Source organism: Mustela lutreola, chromosome 9 (genome assembly GCF_030435805.1).
Source record: "Mustela lutreola isolate mMusLut2 chromosome 9, mMusLut2.pri, whole genome shotgun sequence".
Classification (NCBI taxonomy): Eukaryota; Metazoa; Chordata; class Mammalia; order Carnivora; family Mustelidae; genus Mustela; species Mustela lutreola.
The window spans coordinates 13,792,388-13,813,189 of record NC_081298.1 but is presented as its reverse complement, the minus strand read 5'-3'; the positions used below and the strand labels follow the sequence as shown (position 1 = coordinate 13,813,189).

The 20,802-nt window shown below is 53.7% G+C and overlaps 2 protein-coding genes across 2 annotated transcripts; both read right to left on the bottom strand.

Annotated features, from left to right (window-relative positions):
• Window positions 1-2,069: 2,069 nt before the first annotated feature.
• LOC131808006 (thyrotropin-releasing hormone receptor-like) lies at window positions 2,070-6,608 on the bottom strand. The gene is made up of 2 exons (XM_059133858.1): window positions 5,470-6,608; window positions 2,070-2,437 (listed from the first exon to the last, which is right to left on the bottom strand). The coding sequence occupies exons 1-2, from the start codon at window positions 6,253-6,255 to the stop codon at window positions 2,120-2,122; spliced, it is 1,104 nt and encodes a 367-aa protein (XP_058989841.1). The 5' UTR covers window positions 6,256-6,608; the 3' UTR covers window positions 2,070-2,119.
• A 6,914-nt stretch (window positions 6,609-13,522) lies between these two features.
• Window positions 13,523-19,892, bottom strand: OCSTAMP (osteoclast stimulatory transmembrane protein). The gene is made up of 5 exons (XM_059133024.1): window positions 19,854-19,892; window positions 19,254-19,348; window positions 18,291-18,467; window positions 15,740-16,742; window positions 13,523-14,422 (listed from the first exon to the last, which is right to left on the bottom strand). The coding sequence occupies exons 2-5, from the start codon at window positions 19,295-19,297 to the stop codon at window positions 13,967-13,969; spliced, it is 1,680 nt and encodes a 559-aa protein (XP_058989007.1). The 5' UTR covers window positions 19,298-19,348; window positions 19,854-19,892; the 3' UTR covers window positions 13,523-13,966.
• Between the last annotated feature and the right edge of the window lie 910 nt (window positions 19,893-20,802).

Genomic DNA, 20,802 nt, shown 5'->3' with positions numbered 1-20,802 from the left:
TAACCCACTGAGTCACCCAGGCGCCCCGGCATCCTGCCTTCTAGCAAGATTTACACATGCGTGATTTCCCATGTCCAGAAAGGATGTTCAGAAATCAAGGAATCAAAGTGAATGAATGATAATAAAATGTCTAGCACAATTTCTGCAGCTGTCATACGCACCCATGCCATTGTATAAATGAGGTTCAAAGTAAAGTCCTGTAATGTACAGGGTTGTCCAGAAGTGGCCCCCAAAAGTTCTCACGTGGTTGCCTGGGCATTGAGCCCTCTGTGTCATGGAGGGGGAGTGCCTCCTTCTTAGTTTCTGTGAGACTGGGGGCTCTCTCCACAGCAGAAGAGGCTATGCCTTTGCATGGTTCCCAGTGTCCCCAAAGGCAGGTGCAGTGCCCAGACAACCCCTGCGAAGCACAGGCATCCCCAACCCTTTCTGCCTGGTGCCCAGGCAGTTTGTTGCTTCCCTTCACTGATGAGGCTGCTTTCACATGCTCCCCCATAAAAAGGGAGAGTGACAGGTGTGGGATCCCACCCCTAGAACACAGCCTACACCACAGTCCAGTAAATCACTCGTGTCTTCGTTCCTTTCTGTGAGATAACAGTGGGATGGGGCACCTGTGCATTTTCTTCTCTCCCTGACCCTCAACTTGAACTTGACTACCAACACAATCAATCTTACCTTAACCCATTCTGTGAGATGTCTGAATTTCTCCTGAGTCTGACAAGTGGAGACTCCAAAGGGACCACCTTGCCCTAGCAATTCTTTGCCAAGGTCCTAGAGCAGTTGGGGCTACCTAGAAAAACCCCTGTCCGTCCCACCCTAGTTTCCATTTCTGCCCTGTCTCCCTATCTGTCAATGCTACCTTCTTTGTTCTTTGTTCGGGTATCTTAACGCCTTCTCTCTCTCTTTTTTAGAAGATTTTATTTATTTATTTATTTGAGAGCTAGAGAGCAGGAGCAGATGCGGAAGGAGCTGGGGAGTGGCAGAAGGAGAGGGAGAAGCAGGGAGTCTGATGCAGGACTCAATCCTAGGAACTTGATCCCAGGACCCTGAGGTCATGACCTAGCGGAAGGCAGATGCTTAACCAACTGAACCCAGCCAGGCGCCCTAAATCCTTCTTCTTAGAGGAAAGGCTTTTAAGAACTTCCCATCCACACTGAAGTTTCAGGTTAACTCCTTCTCCCAAGGAAATGTGCATATCTGGGAAAGACAGTGCTTAACCACTTCAAATAAGCACCAACGGTGGATTGGTAACACTTGTAGAGAAAAAAAATAGAAGATTTTTTTTTGTGGTGGTGGGGGGGAATGTCCTAGATTCCTTTCAATGAAAACGTGGAGACCCTGCCCGCAGGTAAGGCTGGTTCCAGGAGTCTTTTTATGGTCCTCCCTCCCTGCATTATGAGGTTGGGTGGTCCTAGAAGCCTGGACCCAGGTCACAGGTCCAGAGGGCTCACGTCTAGTTTAGAAAAGGCAAGTGCATCCAGCACCCACCTGCCTTCCTCATCGGTTGCATCAGCCAGGATCCCAGTGCTGGGCTGGACGTATCGTCCATCCCTCCCCCGTTAGAATGGGAGCTCCTGAGAGTGGGGGCCCTGTTAACATCACCTCTGTAGTATCAGAAATGCCCCGCAGGCTGCCCTCTATGTAGCAGGGTCTCAACAGAGTCACATGTCACCATCAGCATCCGGGGGAGGCACCATCTGGTGCTGATGCTGGCAAGACAAAACAAAACAAAACAAAACAAAAAAACACTCCCCGAATCTTTAGGAAGAGTGCATCCAGATTCCCAAGAGATCCCTGGTGAATGCCCCTGCGCTACTCAATCTGCAAATGTGCATCCACCCAGGCGGCCCTTAGGCCACAGGGTGCTTTTGTGTAAAATATAAAGAGGTGTCTCCCTCTTGGATTTGTATATTTATTAAGCTGGAAAATTGTTTTACCAAATATATAGATCTAGGCTGTGATGTGAATGGTGACCCCCTAGTGTTGTACAGTGCACAACCTGCTCACCTCTACTAAACAGCCCTGGATACCACTCCCTCTTCGGTAGAGATAAAGTAGTGGGCCTTGCCCTCAGGGGCCAGGATTCCCCTCTGGGTCTGGACATTGTGCTCCCTGGTTGCTTCTAAGAGCCCAGCCTGATCTGGGAACAATCTTTGATGACACTGTAGTACACAGGGGTGGCCTCCTGGGGCGGCGGGAGCTGGGGCCCAGCCCGCTGGCACTGAAACAGTCCGTGGAAGGCCTCCCGGAAGCGCTGGGACATAAGGGCGTAGATGACGGGGTTGACGGCGCTGTTCAGGTAGACGCAAAGGCGGCAGAAGAGCAGGAAGCCGGGGTTGAGGTAGGGCGGGCTCAGGAAGGAATTCACCACCACCAGGGTGCGGTAAGGCAGCCACAGCAGAGCGAAAACCAGCACCACCACAGCCAGCATCTTGGTGACCTACCAGGTAAGACAGGAAATAGAGGGACGCGTGGGTGCCCCGGGAGAATCCCGGGTTCCCAGCCTCTCTGCGGGCTTGGGAGGGGGAGAGGCCAAGAGAGCATCTGGCCCTTTGCAATAGGTGCCCTCATGCATCCCCCGCCCAGCCCCCCCCCCCCCCCCCATGATGCCTGTCCCATCCCCAGCTAGGACACATCTGTGCCTCCTTCCTGACCCCACTCAAGCCATTTTCAGTAAGGGACACCCCCCCAAAACCCCCCATCCACCCCTGAAGCCCTTGGACGGCTTCACCGTTTTTAGTAGCAGCAAATTCTCGAATCCACTGCCTTTATGGTGAGGGAACTTGAGGATTAAAGGAGTGAATACAGATAAAGAAAGCAGAACGGGGCCTGGCAGGCACTAAGTGGGATTGGAGCTGCAAACACAACCTCTACTACTACCATGACAAGTGCACGGAGTTCAGAGCCAGGAACAGCCAGGTTACTGCTAACCAGCTGTTTAGCTGGGACATACCTCTCTGTCCAGCTCAACCCCTTCTCCACAACATCCCTGACCACGAACTCGCTGGTGATGCTTTCAATGCCCCCCACTCCCCATTCCCCCTCCAGACTCTCCTTCCTGGCTTTGCCTTTGACCGCCAGCCAGTCATGTCCCCCTCCCCCACGTCTCAGCACCCCCCCCCCCTTCATTCTTGGCCAGCACTTCCCTAACAGTGGAGCTGAAGCAAAGCCTCCTAGAGGTGGTACCCCAGGGAAGAGGTTTCAAAAGATGCTCTAAATTCCAGAATGAAAAGATCACCAGGAAGCACCAGTCAATGGGAGACAGTAACACACCCAGGCCTGCCCACACCCACCCCTGGAGTCCTCAGTGACTCTTCCAGAGACCAAATCTTGGGTGGCAAAAGGTCACTTACTAGAGCTTAAATTGCTCCAGCACTCTGGGCACCGCACTGTTTCTGCCTAGAAACCCCGGGATACATGGAATCGGCTCTCAGGAATACTGGAGAGATGACTTTCTCATCAAGGAGGAAGCTAGCTTGGAATGCTCCTGCCTAAGATTGCTTCTCAGAGTCCAGGAGTATAAGTGACCCCTCCAAAGAGGCCTCGGCCTGCCTCAATCAATAAGCTTCAGTGCTGTAATATTCTCCAGGAACCAGAAACCTTAGGAATTCCCAAATCAGTCTTGACTCCTGATTTCACTAAATTCAGATTTAACTCTATTCCATTTTAGGTTCATTTGGGGGATTCCTACTAGATAGCAGGGGGCGGGCTTTGCAGCCAGTCTGCCTTGGGTTCAGACCTTGGTTCTGGCACTTACCGTTCCTGTCACCTGGAACAACTCCTCCGTGACTCAGTTTCCTCTGTCAAACTGAGATGATAACCGCACATACATCTTGGAGTAGTTACAGACACTCAATATACTGACTTGTGTAAGACCAGTGCCTGGCACAGAGCAGATTCTTGATAATCATTGACTACTACTATCAGCAGTAGTATTTTCCACATTATTCTCCTAGACATTCTGCTTTTATTCAGTGCCTCTTGCCTGTTGCTGTTGTACACAGCATTCTGCAAGGGCTCTCTTGGGCATCAAAGAATGATGTCTTTAGACTGCCCACTGTCAAAAAAGACACTGATGCTCCAAAAAACAGTAATAATTGGTAACCCTACACTGAATACTTATTATGTGCCAGTTTCATAATATCTACTACCATCCACGGAAGTGGATGGGCATATGATGACAATGACTTGACAGAGTCGAAAATCAAGACTCAGAGGGGTGAAGTGACTTACCTAAGACCACACAGCAAGATGTTAACAAAGCTGGGCCCTAGAAGGACCCAGGTCGGGAAGGCTATTTTCACTAGCAGAAGTTTCACCTAAAGCACAGTCCAAGTGGGGGCTTGAACCCAGCCCTTTTAGGCTGAGCTGGAGAGTGGTAAACAGAGAAGTAAATAAGTGGTGACCAGGCAGGCAGTTTTAGGGTCAGATGGGGTAAAGGCTTGGGAAAGGCGGGAGGGGCACTTGTCTGGAGCGGAAGGTGATGCTGGGCCTACAGCCAGAGTTCCCATTCCATACTGGCTCAGCCTGGGTCCAGTCCCCTTTCCTCTAAAACCCACCTTGCGCTAACATGCTTGCAAGCAGGAGCTGTTTGAGGCAGTTGGAAGAGCCCCCCAACAGTGCACCCACCCCAGGAGGAAGGGAGAGGATGCAGATGGTCCTCGCCGGGCTCAGCAGTGACTCAGCAGGGGCGAGGTGCCCTCCTCCCTCCCCCGCCCGCTGAAGGTGTGGGCGGCAGGCTGAGGATAAAGACCAGCTGGGCTCTGGGAGCCTTCCACCTGCATTCCTTGAACCCCCTTGCAAGACCACACTGCTGGAGTGCGGGTGGAGGATATAAGGAGTCCTGGACACTTCCCTCCACTTTTCACTCCCTTGTCCCCTCTGAGCCTGTTTCTTTATCCATTAAGATAGGCGTGAGACCTCCCGGATGGGTTCAATAGCAGGAATGATCAAAGGACCAGGCACACCTCGGAAAGTGCTCCCTAAGGGCTGGGTCTCTCTTGACCGCACCCCAACCCATCCCCCTCTTAGGCTGGCTGGCTCTCAGAGACCAGGCAGGCAGTTTTAGGGTCAGATGGGGTAAAGGCTTGGGAAAGTCACTTCCCCTCTCTGAGTCTCAGTCTCCTGATCATTAGGAAAGTACCACCCTGGGTGTAGCCACTGGTCCTGAATGTTTAATAACCAGTCTTAACTGAACATTTAGTTCGTGATGTGGCTTCACAGAGGCTAAAGGCTTCACATGGTTAATCCCATTTCTCAGGACAGCCCAATGTGGTGGGAGCTGTCATTACCCCATAGAGCGGAGGAGGAAACTGAGGCTCAGAAAGGCAAAGTAGCAGCTCCAAAATCAAGCCTGGTAAGTGGCAGGACAGGGATTAACACTTGAGGAGTTTGACTCCAAAAGGGCCCAAGCTTCCCTCTGTCCATCTGCTGGCAGGGCATAGCAGTCCCAATGAAGACTGAGGTTCCCACCTGCTTCCGGGAGTTGAGGGCGCCTCTCTTGCCCCTGGAGGAATAGCGCTGGTGGCCAGATGGGCGACCCAGCTGCGCAGAGCCTGAGTGCCCCCGGTGTTCAGGCGGCAGCGGCCCCACAAAGAGGATGCGCACTATGAGTAGGTAGAATGCGGTGGCCAGGCCCAAGGGCAGCGCATAGAAGAGCGCGAAGTCCAGGAAGTAGATGGGCAGGTATAGAGAGCGTGACATGCGGTAGCCACACTGCACCTGCACGCCGTCAGCGTACACCGTCTCGCTTGTGTCCACCAGGAAGAGCCAGAGGACGCAGTAGGCGGTGGTGCCCAGCCACACCGATGCGGTGATGCGCTTGGCCCTTGCCACCGTGCACAGAGTTTGGGCGCGCAGCGGGTGGCAGATGGCGAGGTAGCGCTCCACGGTGAACGCGGTGATGGAGCCTGTGGACGCGTTGATGCCCACGTACTGCAGGTAGGTGATGACCAGGCAGCCTGCGTGGCCGAAGATCCAAACCCGCGTGGACGCCGCCTCCGCGACGGTGGGCACTCCGGCCGCCAGGAGCACCAGCAGGTCGGCGGCAGCCAGGCTCACCAAGTAACAGTTGGTGGGTGTGACCATTTGGCGGCTCCGGAGCACCACCAGAACCACCATGGCGTTGCCCGCCACACCGACGGCGCACACGAGGGGCACCAGGGTCAAGGTCACCACCTGGACAGCCAGCGGAGGCCGGGGCATGGTGCCCAGGCCCGAAGCGTTCGCGCGGTCAGGGTGCTCGGTGCGGTTCTCCATGCACGCGGCTCCGCGCTGCACCCCGAAGTCAGTGGCGAGCTGGGGGAATTACCCCGCTGCAAAGGTGCCCTCCGGGGATCTGGAGACGCTCTCCGTGCGGGAAGTTGGGAGTCCGGCAGCTGCCTCCTGCCGAACAGGTTTCTCCAGCTCCGTGCAGGGTCTCACTGTCGCCGCTCAGGACGCTGGGGACGTGGAGGAATCAGGAGCAGGAACCGGGAGACAGGCTCGTGCTGCTCAGTTTCCAAGACGCCTTTTCAGTCTAAGTTGGCGCGATCTTACCCCGGGTGAGGTTTACTGCAGGGGCGCGTTGCAGACTGGAGCGTGGCGCTCCGGGAGTGCACGGGGAGCCCAGATGCCGCCCCCTTCGGACCGACTGCTGTGCGTCTGGTCAAGGAAGCACGGTGTGGTGTGGGGTCTCCGCCTCGCTAGCCTTCCCCTTTGCTCTGCTCTCGGAGACCACCCCCGGCGGGCTCCTCCGCGGAGTTAGCGGAGGAGCTGATACCGCTTGGCTGATTTTGGTTGACCGGGTCCAGCACCCGTTCTTTCCCACCGGCTCTTGCACGGCACCCTGGGCACTTGGGGTCGGGGTGGAGGGATGCAGGGTGAGGTGGGGATGGGATGCTCAAGGCAGCCGTGGTATGGGCGCCCTGCTCGCACGCCTCTTTCTCTCCTCTGCAGGGGCGGCTCCGAGGGGCAGTGGGGGAGGAGTCGGCCAGCCGCTGGCTTCTGTACTCAATCCAGAAATCCCATCTTGCTTTCACTGGCAAAAACCTCAGCCCTGCTGTTGAAAAATGGCTAGCGGAGCCGAGGGCCAGAGCTGCGGGGAAACGGAAGATATCTTTCCATCTAGGCTTGGGTTGGTCCTGTCTCCTAAACTCTCATCTCCTTGCTACTTTTCACATTCTCTTGCTAACCTTTGTCAGTCTTTTCTTCCTCATGCAGAAGATCTGGAAATTGGACGTTCTTGGCGGGTGTGCCCCGCCCCCAGAAGGATCTCTCTCATCCTAAGACTGTGCCAGGGGCACTTGCCAGTCAGGGGCAAGACTGTGCCTTGTGAATCTTTCTAGCTCCGAGTCTGATAACAGAGGAGACACAGCATAGCAGCTGAGTGAAGGAAAGAACTCGTTTCTTCACTAAAGAAAGCTTCTAGAGAAGGTGGGACCCACTGAGCTTCATAAAAAGCATAAGAGCTGCTTTCTAGGGAGCCCAGCTCTGTACCTGATTAGAGCAGACGCCGTGGAGTTGTTTGCTGCTTCCGGTCCATCGATTATGCTCTATAAAAATGATTTTTCATCTGTGAGATGGGCTAATAATAATAGAACCCATCTCAGAGTGTCCTTGGGAGGCTTACACGAGGGACAAAGGAAAAAATCCATGCCAAGCGCTTAGCTGTGCTCCACTGGGCAGGGGGGAATGTATCAGTGATGACAGATAGTAAACATGTTTCCTTCCCGCAACCCCCTTATGGATGAGCCCAAACTCTCAGTCTACAGATCTGATAAATGGCCAAGAAATGAATGATGGGGAACTTGACAGGGCTGTATCTTGGGGGCACCAGCCAGGGTCCAGGACGTCCCCAATTGTCAGTCTTTGTAATGAATGATGATAGTGTATACGAAGCAGTTATTTGCCTGGGGAGGCTCTGTGTGCTTCACACATATTAATTCATTTTATACTGCAACGTCCTCTGGGGAACATTATTACTAGATTCCCAGCTTTACAGATGAAGACACCGAGGCCTAGAGCAGTGAAATGATTGGCTCAAGGATACATAGGTTAGTACAGTGGGAGGGCTACCAGCAGTTTAGCCCAGGAGTGTGGCCATGGAGTCCCCATTCTTACACATCCCACGCACATACTCTCTGACCTCTCTGCCCTATACTGTTCTCTGGGATCTCCAGCAAGAACAATAGCAAAGCAGCCTACTCAGAGCTGAACACCCTGCTATATTCACTACCTTTATTTCCCCCAGCCCTGGCTAGGCAGGTACTATTAGTCCCATTTTATAGATGAGGAAACTGAGGTCCAGAGAGGAAGGATTTCCAACGTGATGCAGACAGTCAGGGACCAAGCAGGAAGCAGAACCCCAGACTCTCCTTGTCCCCACCCCAATCCCAGCCGTCCCTTACTCAGCTCTTTCCAAGGAACCAAATGTCAGTTAAGCCCCAGGGTTCTTCCTCCCCAGTCCAGGGAGTGGCGATCCTTCCTGAGCATGGCCCAGAGCAATCCTTTTAGCCATATTAACTGCAAAGTGGCTCCATGGGCTTCTCTCCCTCTAAGCCTGCCAGCTCAGCTCTCTCTCCTGCCTAACTGAGCTGTTTAGTTGCCAGCAGCAAAGCGCAGTACTTGGCAGTGAACTAAGTACATCTCAAGTGGCATTTTTTATTTTCCCATACTCTACCTCATCTCTAGTCTTCTTCTTCTTACTAAAGGCATCTTAGTAATGCCACCGGTTGCTAAAACATCCACCCAGTTGTTCAAACCAAATATTCAGGAATTATGTCTCTCCCTCACTGCTGACATCCCATACTTACAGGAGTTCAGTTCTACCCCCAAAACATACCTCAAATTAATGCACCTTTCACCATATGCCCTGGACCAGCACTTTCCTCCATCCCGAACCTCTTGATAGGACAACTGCAATTGCTTCCCGGGTTCTCTGCTTCATTCTTTCTCCTGACTCTATGGCCCATTCCTCATCCACTATCAAGTGATCTCTTAAAAATGCAAGCCACTCTCCTGCTGACAGCCTTCAATGGCATTGCTTTGCACTTAAAATGAATTCCAGCTCCTTCTGCGAGCCCTAGAATGCCCTGTAGGATGCAGCCTCTCCCCACCTCTCCCTCTTACTCACGGTGCCTCAGACAGAGCCCCCAACCTTCTGTCTGGCTAACAATGGCGCAACGGTTGGATAGTGTCCCCTTGAAGGAAGCAGGATGGGTGACTTTGGTCCCAGGTCTCCTGGGAGTCATTGCAGGTGTACCCGGTAGCCCTCTGCTGCCAGACGGTGGCCATGCTATGACCAGGAGGAAACCCTTTCCCTCTCTGGTCATCACTGCAGGAGGAAGCCCCCCTGAGGACTGGGCATTGGGTCTGTGGGCGGGCAGCTTCATGGAGCACTTCCAACAGCTGGCTTCCTCCAGATGGCGAGTGAAGGGACAGAGACCCTGAGAGGGGCTGGGGTGCCGCCAAGTTACCCAGTCCTCAGCCAGAGAGCTGAGATTTGCGTATCACTCTGGCTGACTCAAACAACATTGCCACGCTATAGAGATTATTGGCATCGCTCCTTCCCCGGCTTCCTGGAGTAGCATCCCAAGAATGCAAGCAGTAGACTGCGTCCTCCACCGGGTCCTCCCCAGCTGACATCAGAGTGGCTCCTGCTCTTTGAAAGCCGAAGGCTCCTCTTGGCTCTTCAAGCTGCCCGCAGCAGAATGTGTTTTCCAAGTGCTCCAGGGAGGTGGCCCATGTGCTCTTTTGCAATGTGACCGCACCACTTCTGGTCAAGAGGTGGGGTCCTTGAGTCTGGGCGGGTTCTGTGAGTCCTTTGGTGGAGGTGATACTGACCAGTTCCAGGGGTGACTCCTAAGTGGCCTGGCGGCATCTGCTTCCCATTTCTCAGAGCCCCAGGTTGCTGGGGGATGTTCAAGCTGCTCTGTCCAGACCACATAAGGAGCACTGTGGCCCCCAACACTGAGTAGAGAGGCCGTTGTGCATGGCCAGTGCAGTCAAGCCTTCAAAGGTCCCCAGCCCCGGTCCCCGTCCACCTGCACTGATACAAGAGACTGCACACGAGAACCACCCGGCGAAGCCCAGTCAACCCACGGAACAGTGTGAGATAGTAATAAGAGGTCACCCTCCGATCCTTCTATGTGGGCATCTCCAACATGGCAGCTTGCTTCATCCAAGCATGCAATCTGAGATGGTAAGAGAGCCTGTTACCAAGATGGGAGCAGTGGTTTCAGGAACCTGATCACAGAAATGACACCCCACCACTTTTCCCATAATCTCTGAGCTGCGAGGACGTTCAAGGGGAGACTCACACCAGGGTGTGAATGTCAGGATCCACTGGGAGTCATTGGGGGCCATCTTGGATGTCTGTCTGTCAAACCAGCTAGCATGCACCTAAAGGCTTCAACCTCATAAATAAGTTAATAAGTAAGTTCCCACATAATTCGGGAAATTCTACATCTAGACAAGGAAGCCGTCTAATGTACACCAAGAGGCATGGCCAAGGATGTCCACGGCAGCATTGTTTACCATAACAAAAATCGGAAACCACCTGAACATCCACCTACCAGAGGGGGGAAATGCTAAACAATTCATGACCTATCAATGCCGTCCAACAATTAGAGAGAACGAGGTAGTGCAGAGACATATTGCTGAATGAAGAGACAGGCAGCGGAACTGTACATTTCACATTGCCTCACCCAGAACAACACACAGCCTTACACATGTCTGTGTTCTATTTACACATACTTACATGTGCAGACAGATATCCAAATGGCGCCCACCGGCAGATAACAGCGGTTGTGTCTGTGGGCTAGGGAGGCAGATACGTGTGCAGTGGTCAAAGGAGACATTACTCTTACTTGTTAAGACCATAGGCTCTGGAAGCCAGACCACCTGGATTTAAGTTCTGGCTCTGCAGCTGATTGGCTGTGTGTGACCTCAGGCAAAACACTTAACCTCTCTGAATCTCCATTTTGTCACTCTAAAAGGAGAAGCATAATACCATCTATCTCATAGACTTTTGTGAGTTTTATTTTTTTTTAAAGATTTGTTTATTTCTCATATAGTGAGAAATAGAGTACAAGCACAGGGAGGGGCAGAGGGGGAAAGAGAGAGAGAGAGAGAGAGAGACTCTCAAGCAGACTCCAATGCCCGGCTCGATCCCAGAACCTGAGATCATGACCTGAGCTGAAACCAAGAGTCAGGTGCTTAACCGACCGCCACACCCAGATTCCCGCTTCTGTGAGGTTTCAATAACATGATGTACATAGAGCTTTCCATGGAGTTTGGGGCACATCTAATGGTGCATAGAGCCTGCCTGCACCAGCTCCCGAGAGCCAGTTGTGGGCATCTCTGCCCCGCCCCCAGCGCCCTCCCAGCACATCACATGCACCCAACAAGCACTAGCTATTATTATCTTCTCTGCTCTAATTTTTATAAGGACGAGGATTCACGTGTTACTTGTGCAATTTAAGAAAATGTGTGGGTGACTCACCATCTAAACAAGCCATAGGGCAGCTTTGTGGGAACAGGAGCTGGAGTGGGATTGGGTGTCAGGTGAGGCCAATGATGGCCCTCAGGGAGGGGCACAAACACCCTTTGCGGAGTGGGCGGAGAGGCGGTGGGTGTGTGGGTCAGCTCCCTGCGGCTCGTGACTCACAGGCACGGGCTGCTTAAGTTGAAACACTTGCCTGGGAATATATCTCCTCCTGCTCTGTGGCTTTCCCTTTGGCCACCAATCTGGCCCACAGCAGGCTGCTTCCAGTACCTAACCATTCCCTTCTGCAAGCCCCAGATCTTTAGGAAGGAGCCGAGGACAGAGAGCACTCAGTCCTACCTCCAGGGACCTGGACTTCAATCGAATTTTCACTGAGGGTTTACTCGGTACCAGGCACTGCTTCAGGTACTGGAAATACTGTGGAGAAACAGACACAGAGTATGGAGTTCACACTCTTGCGGGACGATATATGAATCTGATAGCAAGTAACAAAGAGATAGCTAAAATCTAGAAATGCATACGTAAGCTAATAAAAGATATGGATAAGAGTATTTACAGAGGCGAGATAACAATTTGATATGATAGATTGGGGTCAGCAAACATTTTAGTTAAAGAGCCAGATAGTAAATGTTTCAGATTTTAGGGGGCCGCACAGTCCCTGTCTCAACGACTCAAATCTGCCATCAGCGGAAGCAGCCAGAGCCAATACTTAAACTAATGGGTGTGAGGCAACGTTCCAATAAAATTCTGCTCACAAAACCAGGCAGCAGGCCAGATTTGGCTCACAGATTGTAGCTTGTCCACTCCTGTGATGGAATGAAACTGTCTTGGATGGGACCATATGAGATGGAGTGGTCAGGGAACGCTTCTCTGAGGAGGAGACAGTTGAGCTAATCCCTTCGGGGGAAGGATGCAAAGAAGCTTTCCATGCCAAGACTTGAAAGAAATGTGTTCCAGGATGTGCATACAGCAAGAGCAGTGTCCTGAGGTGCAAACCAGCCCGGAGCTTCTGGGGAGTTTAAGCCCATGCAGCCCAGGCATAGTGAGGGAGGGAGAGGTTGGCTTGAGCTGGGATTTGTGATCCACAGCGTATCATTGTCCATCCGGGTCCTGCAGGAAAGAGATGGTAGTCCTAAAGGGGAAATGAAAGAGAGTTTAATGAAGGTGCAGAGGTGGAGGCTTGGTAAAGGGAAGGATGGTGAGGATCTCAGAGACGAGCACCTGTGGAAGCTGTACCGTTCCAGAACCCAGGGACATCTACAGCCACCGTGGGGGGCGGGGCACCCAGCCAGACAGCAGCTGCGGTTGCCCATGATGGAGTGTGGCCTCTGCCAAGTAGCCCAGAGGGGCTGCCGGAGCAAATATCCAGACATCTCTCTCCTCTCCCACTCTGAAGATTTTCTTTGTCAGAGAGAGAGAGAGAGAACGCACACACAAGCAGGAGGAGCAGCAGGCACAGCCGGCAGAGGGAGAAGCAGGCTCCCTGCCAAGCAAGGAGCCCTATACGGGACTCAATCCCAGGACCCTGAGATCATGACCTAAGCCGAAGGCAGTGGCCTAACCCACTGAGCCACCCAGGCGTCCCTCCTCTCACACTTTGGATCGCTAGCCAGTACCTCCCATCGGCTGAGCCCAGCTAGAACTCAGAGGCCAGGGGAGCCAGGGTGATACAGTTCATGGAGGTAAGAATTCCCGGGCTAGAGAAGGGCAGAGAATGATCTGGAGGGGACAACAGGGAATACCAAGCCCACAGGGCAGAGAGCTGTGGTTTTACTAGAATTTCGATGGGGAGGCAGTTGCTGGATAAAATATGGATGGCTTCGTCCCACTTGAATTTCAGATAAGCGACAAATACAGGTTTTGAATAAGTTTGTTTAGTATAAGAATGTCCCAAGGGTATACTTAGACTAAATCCGTATTTATTATTCATCTGAAATTCAAATGGAGTCGGGTGTCATGTATTTTTATTTGCTAATCCTTGGCAACTCTGGATGGGAAAGCCCCAGCGGAATTTGAAACAAAAGAGTAACATAATCGAATGTAGGATTTAATCAATACTCCGTTTATAAAATCAAGAAAAGTTTAGACGGCTAAATGTAAGAGGATTCGGGGGATGTATGAGTAAGTTCCAGGAGCATTTAGATACATTCACTAAGTAGAGTTTCCATACACTAGGGAAAGCAGTGTGTGCAGAAGAGAGCGCAGGCTGACCCCCAGCTTCCTGGGGGGAGGGAGGAACCTCGGGCTGTCTCTGCACTTGCTGGTCTTCACTGTGCAGAGGCCTTTACTGCTTCTTCAAGCCTGCTGTGCCCAGTATTACATTCCTTCCTTTCCACAGCCGCACATGGAAAGTAGGTCACGTGGGTGGTTATTAGGTCAGTCACTATGCAGGTGTAGAAACGGGCGCTCAGAGAGGTGAAGTCGTCTACCCGAGGTCACACAGAAGGCAGCAGGAGGACCAAGGTCTGTGCGGCTTCCAGACTCTCAACCCTCTGCCGCATGCTCTTGGTTCCTTCCAGTGGCCAGCGTGTGGTCGGCCTGTCTATCCAAGCTGGGTTCTTGCTGGTAGACTGGGGTCCGAGAGCGGGAGGGAGGCCCCAGGGGCGGCTGCTGGCCTCCGTGCCTCTCATATCTGCGCTGGAGCCGGGTGTGCAGGTGGCGGACCCTCCTTGCCTCCTGGGCGGAGAAGAAGGAGGCGGCGATCGTGTGCCGCAGGCGCTGGGCATAGGTCTCCAGCAGGACGGTGGCTCCAGCCGCCAGCTGCAGGGCCCCGGCAGTCAGGCAGGCAGTAGTGTGGGGGCTCTGGGCGGGCAGCAGCGGGCAGCCCGGGGAGGTGAAGCGGAGCTCCCACTGGAAGGAGCTGTGAGCGGAGAGGTAGGGGCTCTCCGGAGGTGGCTGGTTGAAGAGGAAGAAGACGAAACCCAGGACTGTGTATCTGGCCTTCAAAGAGGAGAAAAAGGCCAGGTCAACAGACGGACACTGTGGCCATTCCCTGTCCCCCACCCCCTGTGGCCGCCTGCCCCCTCTGCAAAACGGGCACAGAAGTAGCCCAGCCTCCGGCCTTCTGGGCACTGATGAGCAGCAAGCGACATCAGGAACCTGAAGCAGACTTTCTGGCAAGCAAAAAGCACGGTGCAAATGCTATTTTTATTATCACGTTTGGAACAGAACGCTTTAGAGAAAACAAATGGGTATTGTGGGTATTTTCTCTTTGCTAAGCCCTTAGCGAATAGTTCAGATGTCTTTCTCATCAAATAGGCACGCTCCTCTGAGGTTGAGCCCAGAATGCCTCACTGAAAAGATGGGCAGCCTAAAGTCACACAATGATGTGGCCAGGCCAGGGGTTCTGTCCCAGCCAAGGCAGGTCCCAATATCCTGCTTCTAAGAATTAGGCTCTGCTCTTCCCTCGGGGCGTACAGTAGCAGGTGTGGGGAGGCAGGGAGGTCAGAGGTTGACCATTCAGACTTTGGAGCCAGACCTTTTCGGTTGGATCCTAGGTTCTGGCCAAGACCCGCTTCTCCACCGGGCTCTGCTCAAGGGGGCTCATGGAAGTATTTTATTTTCTTTTAAAATCAGAAAAAAGAAACGAACTTAAAAGTTGAAGAATCCGTTTCACTTCAGAGATCATACAGTCCCTGATACACCTATCAGCTTCCGTCAACTTCTCTGACACAGCCACAGGCCTCTATGTAGACAAAAGACACGGCTGTGTTCTAAGAAAACTCAGTTTACGAAACCAGGAAGCCGGCGGGGTTTGGCGCAGGGGCCACAGTTGGCAAACTCCTGATCTAGATCTTTCGTAAGCCCTCCTCCCCTCTGATGCATTCAGCCGCGAGTTGTTCAGCGTGGTGAAGTGACTAGACCTCTCCTGGGTGCTTTCACAGGGGACCACATGTTAAGACTCACAATAGGCTGGCAGGCTGAGGAGGGTCCATCCAGTTCATATAAGTGGGGAAAATGAAGCTAGGACACCTTGCCACTTAGGAAAAGAGTGACCTGGGGGGTCAAACTCTTTCCAAGCCATTGGGTATCTGGGTCCTCATCTGCCATAGGGGTGAGATTGGGACCCATTACACTGAGCAGTACTGGGAACGAAATGAGTCTGTCTGCCAATGCCCCAGGGTTCCCCTAGCTTCTCCAAGGACTGAGGCTTGGAGGCAAATAATATTAAATTGCAAATCAAGCAGTTAACACACCCCGCCCCTTCCTACAAGGAAATGACTCTACTCCTGGCACGGGCACTGGCACTGCACTTACATCATACTTGACTGTGAGCGTGATGGGCACGGCAGGCAGCTTCTGAGCCCAGTCCACGGCCGCCTGAGCCAGCAGAAAGGCCACGTGGTCTGTGGCCACCATCACAGCTGTGACCATCAGGAACAGCGAGAGCAGCCCCAGCCTCAGGAGACAACTCAGCAGCTCCCCCTGGGACAGCCTCGGCCGGGCGGCCCAGAGCAGCCAAGTTGGTGGGGAGGCCACCAAGTACGTGGCCTGGGTCTCCGCCAGCTGCCAAGCCAGCTGCCGGGTCACGTAGATGTTGTCAAACCGCAGATTGGTCAGGTAGCGATGGAGATACCAGCCCGAGTCCACCAGGAGGCCCAGCATAAAGAGCCCGGCGACCACCTGCTGGGTTCTGAGCACGGCTGCCCGGGCCAGGGACTCCAGGCTGGAAAAGTCCTCCAGCACCTGCCGAGTGACCCTGAGCATATGAAGCCGGAACACGGAGCCGTTGCCCTGGGCCTGCAGGGTCAAGCCGTGGCTGCCCGCGTGCCTGACAGGGCCCAGAGCCCTGGACGCTGCGTGAAGCTGGTGAGTGGTATTGAGCAGACTCTCCAGGGAGCCCTCGGTGACGCATCTCAGCACCTGTCCCGCTGCGCCCATGTTGGCTAAGACGTTGGGCACCACGGCGACACCCAGGGTGGCTGTGCTCCAGGAGAGGAGCAGGCAGCGGCCCTGCTCCGTGCCCAGGGTAGGGATGCTGAGTGCAAACAGGCAGCGAGCCGGGGGCACCAGGCCCAGCACTAGGAAGACCAGGAGGCCCCAGACGATGGCCACTGTGGCGGAGGGTCCTGGAGGGTAAAGCAGCGAGGACACCAGCCAGTGGTGGGTCAGACCCGCGGCAGCGACAGCCAGGGAACTGCACAGCAGGAGCTGGGTCAGCAGGTGGCCACAGCTGGTTGGGACGGGCTGAGAGAAGGCGACCCAGGCGGCCTGCAGGGGGTGGAGGGCCTTGGAGAGCAGCAAGTGCCAGGACTTGCACCTGCACACAAGGAGATGGGGAGGGGGCACTTTCAGGAGGATGAGGGGTTGGATGTTGGCTCAATGCCCCTGATCCTCAAAACCCTTCCTTTGCTAATGGGCTGCTTGAGCCCCAGTGGTTGGCACTCTTCCCCCGTGGGTCAGACCCAGCAGCTCACCCCAAACCCACAGGACCCAAGCTGAGCTAGTCAGAAGCTGCCCCAGGATCAGCCTCCCTGGGCTCATTAGGGAAGAGCCCAGTTCCGGGGGATGTGAGGATGGATGTCCGGGCTGCCTGTGTCCATATCGCCCCAGAGAATGAAAGAATTGTGGAGAGAGAGAGAAGTACAGATGAGGGAGAATAAGAAAGAGACAAAATTTGGGAGATAGAGACACCATTTCCCATGAATGCACAGTCTTGGCTGGCTTCCTGTGTGACCCTGGACATTCCTTCTCTGTGGACCTGGGTCTCCTCTCTGATTCGGAGGCGTGGGGAGTGGATCTGCTGAACACTCAGGAACTTTTCTACACTGTTGTCCTTGTCTTTATTAAACAACTACTATATCCTCACCACTGGAGACACAGGAACGATGGGGAACGAGAATCCCTGTCCTCCTAGAGCCTGCGTGAAAGCGGGATGGCAGAGGAATTAGTGAGAAGAGGTTGGGTTCTGGATACATTCTGTTGGAGGAGCCAATGACGGGCAGTCTGATTGGCTGCGGGAGTGAGAGGAAGTGGGAGGTCGATGGGAAATGAATGACATGTAAAATCATTGATTTATAGATGACGTTAAAGCCATGGGGCAGGAGGAGACTCCTTGGGACGCTGTGTTGGCAGGAAGGAGAGACACTGGAGGGCAGAGCCCTCGCCCCAGGCTGGGAGGCAAGAAGGAGGCTGGGGAAGCCGGGCCAGTACAATGTTCCAGCAAGAGGGGAGCGGCCACGTATGTCAAAGGCTGCTGAAGGTGAACGAGCTGAGGACCAAGCAATGACTATTGGATTTACCCACGGGGAGGTCCCAAGGGCAGCTTGGTGGCACCTAACTAGAGGGGGACTGGGAGAGATAGGAAGGAGTAGAATGTGAAACATGAACGAGCCAAGTCACGTTTGCAGTAAAGGTGTGCAGATGGGGTGCCATGGCCGCTGGTCGGGTGGGACCCTAAATTTGCAGGTGGGAAAGCCAATCAAGAAGGGGGCGCGGATGAAGGGGAGGCCCCCTGGAGTGATCTTCCAGGCAGTGGCAGCGGGGAAGATGGGCAGCGCAAAAGGGGAGGGGTGTGACGGGCAAAGTGTGGGTGCCTACGTCTCAGTTCTTCTGACGCACGACAGAACCGTGGTGAAGGCACGGCCTCCAGACCGCCTGGGTTCAAATCTCTGCTTCACCACTCACCATCTGTGCGACCTTGGTCAAGTTGCTTAATCTCTCTGTACCTCAGTTTTGTTACTTCTGTAAGACATGTAACTCCTGTCTGTAACAGGGGGGAATAGAAGAAGCCCCTCGGTGGGTCGCTCTGTGTCTGAGACAGAATGAGGAGCAGGTCAGTGGTTATCTGTCATGAAAGCGTCAATACCTCAAGGGGAGGGACGTGGTCTCTTTTGCTCGCTGATGTAGCCTAAGTGCCTGGAAGAGAGTCCGGCATGTAGCTCCCTCAATACTTGTAGGCTGTGGTAGGATGGCTTCTGTTTGCTCAGGGCGGCAGGAAAGCGAGGTCGGCAGATGGAGAGCGAGCTGGAGGAGGCAGTAGAACCTTGAAGAGGGAGGAGAGGTTGGAGAATAGTTGTGCAGGAGGTTGGGAGAGTTAATGAACCAGGGCAATGCCATCCGAGCTGGGCAGCACCAAGGACCCATTTGTGGTCAGAGATGATGAATTATGGCCTTTCTGGCCCCTGAGGGCATTTTTGTTTAGGACGGAAACCTCTTACCTATTGTATAATGAGTATTTGGGACCCGGTAGCCGTTAAAAGAATAGCAAAGAATACAACGGATAGGGGAAGGGAAGCCATCTGTAAGCCATACCGGAGGCCAAGGCTTGGGGGGGTGTTGGGAATGACAGGGAAAGCCGTTGCCATCGGCTGAGTGCTTACTCTGAACCCAACATGATGGCTAGCCCTGTGTGTGCATTTTCTCATTCAATACTTTTTTTTTTTTTTTTTTAAGGATTTTATGTATTTGTTAGAGAGAGAGAGAGCACAAGCAGGGGGAGCGGCAGGCAGAGGGAGAGGGAGAAGTGGCCTCCCCTGCAGAGCAGGGAGCCTGATGTGAGGCTCGGTCCCCAGACCTTGGGATCGTGACCCGAGCTGAAGGCAGATGCTTAATGACTGAGCCACCCAGGTGTCCCTCAATTCAACTATCTTGTAGGCATTGTTACTACTCTCATTCACAGATGGGGAAACTGAGGCTCAAAGGGATGGCATTTATCCAAGGTCACACAGCTGGGGAATGGCAGAGTTTGAGGCTAGGCTCATACCCATGGTGCCTGACCCCTGATCGCTTTCTTGCCTGTGGTCCCAGGGTCCGGGGTCTGCAGACCTACCCGGTCCTGGCGAGGTGCTCAGCTGTCTCCCACAGGTCCCTCATGTTTCCTGAATGGCCGTGGATCTGGATCAGAGCAGGCAGGCTCGAGCAGTGCTGGCAGGTGGAGAGGAAGTGAGGCAAACTGTATTCTCTAGAACTTGGGGAAAACCCTGTTGCTTCTGCTTTTTTGGCCCTTAATTAAGCCCTCCTGGTGGCTTTGCCCTGCCCCCCCCCCCGGGCCCACCTCCCAAGGGGTTGGGCAAGTGCCTCATCGCCTTCCGGCAGGCAGGGGTGGGTGGAAGTGTGGGAGGAAAGAGCCTTTTCCAAGCAGTTAATCTGTGATCCTGAGAGCAGGAAGGGAGAATGTTCCCATTTTACAGAGGAAGAAACTGAGGCTCAGAAAAGCCCTCCTGCTTATTAGTGGTAGAGTCAGGGCTAGAACTCTGCTTGGCTTCCCCTTACTCTCCGCTTCCACAGTTGTGTGCCCTAAGAGGAGCCTGATCCCCAACTCTGAGCGGTGGGAACGCACAGGAGATCATTGGACCTCCGCTCTTTTAAGCATAGTGGCTCTGGTCCCCCCTCTAGCTGGCTTTCTGTCATTAGCTCTGTCCCTCCTTACCTGTGTGACCTTGAGGAGGTGACCCCATCAGTTTCCTCCTTTTAAAAGAGAGGAATGATAATAACAGTTAACACTTATGGCACACTTGGCCAATATCAGACATGCTTCTCAACAGCTCTATTTGAATTCCCTGAATGCTTATTTCCAACAACCGTTTGTGGTAGGTATTGCTATTTCCACTCTTCAGTGCAGAAAACTGAGAACCAGAGAATTAAGTAGAGACATAATTTATAGCCAACAGTCTTACCCCAGAGTGGACTGGTCAGCCGCTGGGCTCTACTGGTGTGGAGGGAAGGGTTCACAAGGCTCGTGTTACCTTCCCATGCATCTGGCACTGCAAACAGCTGGCGCTTAATAAGTGTGAGGTCCCTGCGTGCGCGCTCTGCAGCAGTCATCGCCTGGCAGGTACACCTCTGGGCTGTTGGAAAGCCCGTCCCTATCTGGAAGCAGACACTCCACCCCAGCATCTCTGTGCTCTCTCACTGCCAGTAGGCTACCTCCTCCGGGAGCCTTCTGCTGTGCCCCCAGGCCTCCACCCTGCAGGATGGATGGCTCAGCGAGGAAGGGCACCTAGATGGTGTTCCAGACTCCCCATCCTTTCCCTTTTAAGGACATGTTGCCTGGGTCACTTGCTCAGGCCTGAAGGAGGTACTCTGCGGCCCAGAGAGGGGAAGTGACATTCTCACAGTCACACAATCCAATGAGACACACCTGTGACCCTCAGAGGGCCTGATCCCTTTCCCAGATCCCAAACCCCTCCAGGAAGCCAGGTCAGACACCAAGTCTGCAGAGAACTGAGCACCCAGAGTAGATGGGGAGCAGGAAACCTGGGCGCCTGCAGAGGCCAGCCAGTTAAGGCAAGGAGCAGAGCAGACCAGACAGAAACAGCATGAAGTGCCATGTGTAGGCCCCCTCGAAAAGGACAGCTTCTACTCTGCTCCGGGTGAGA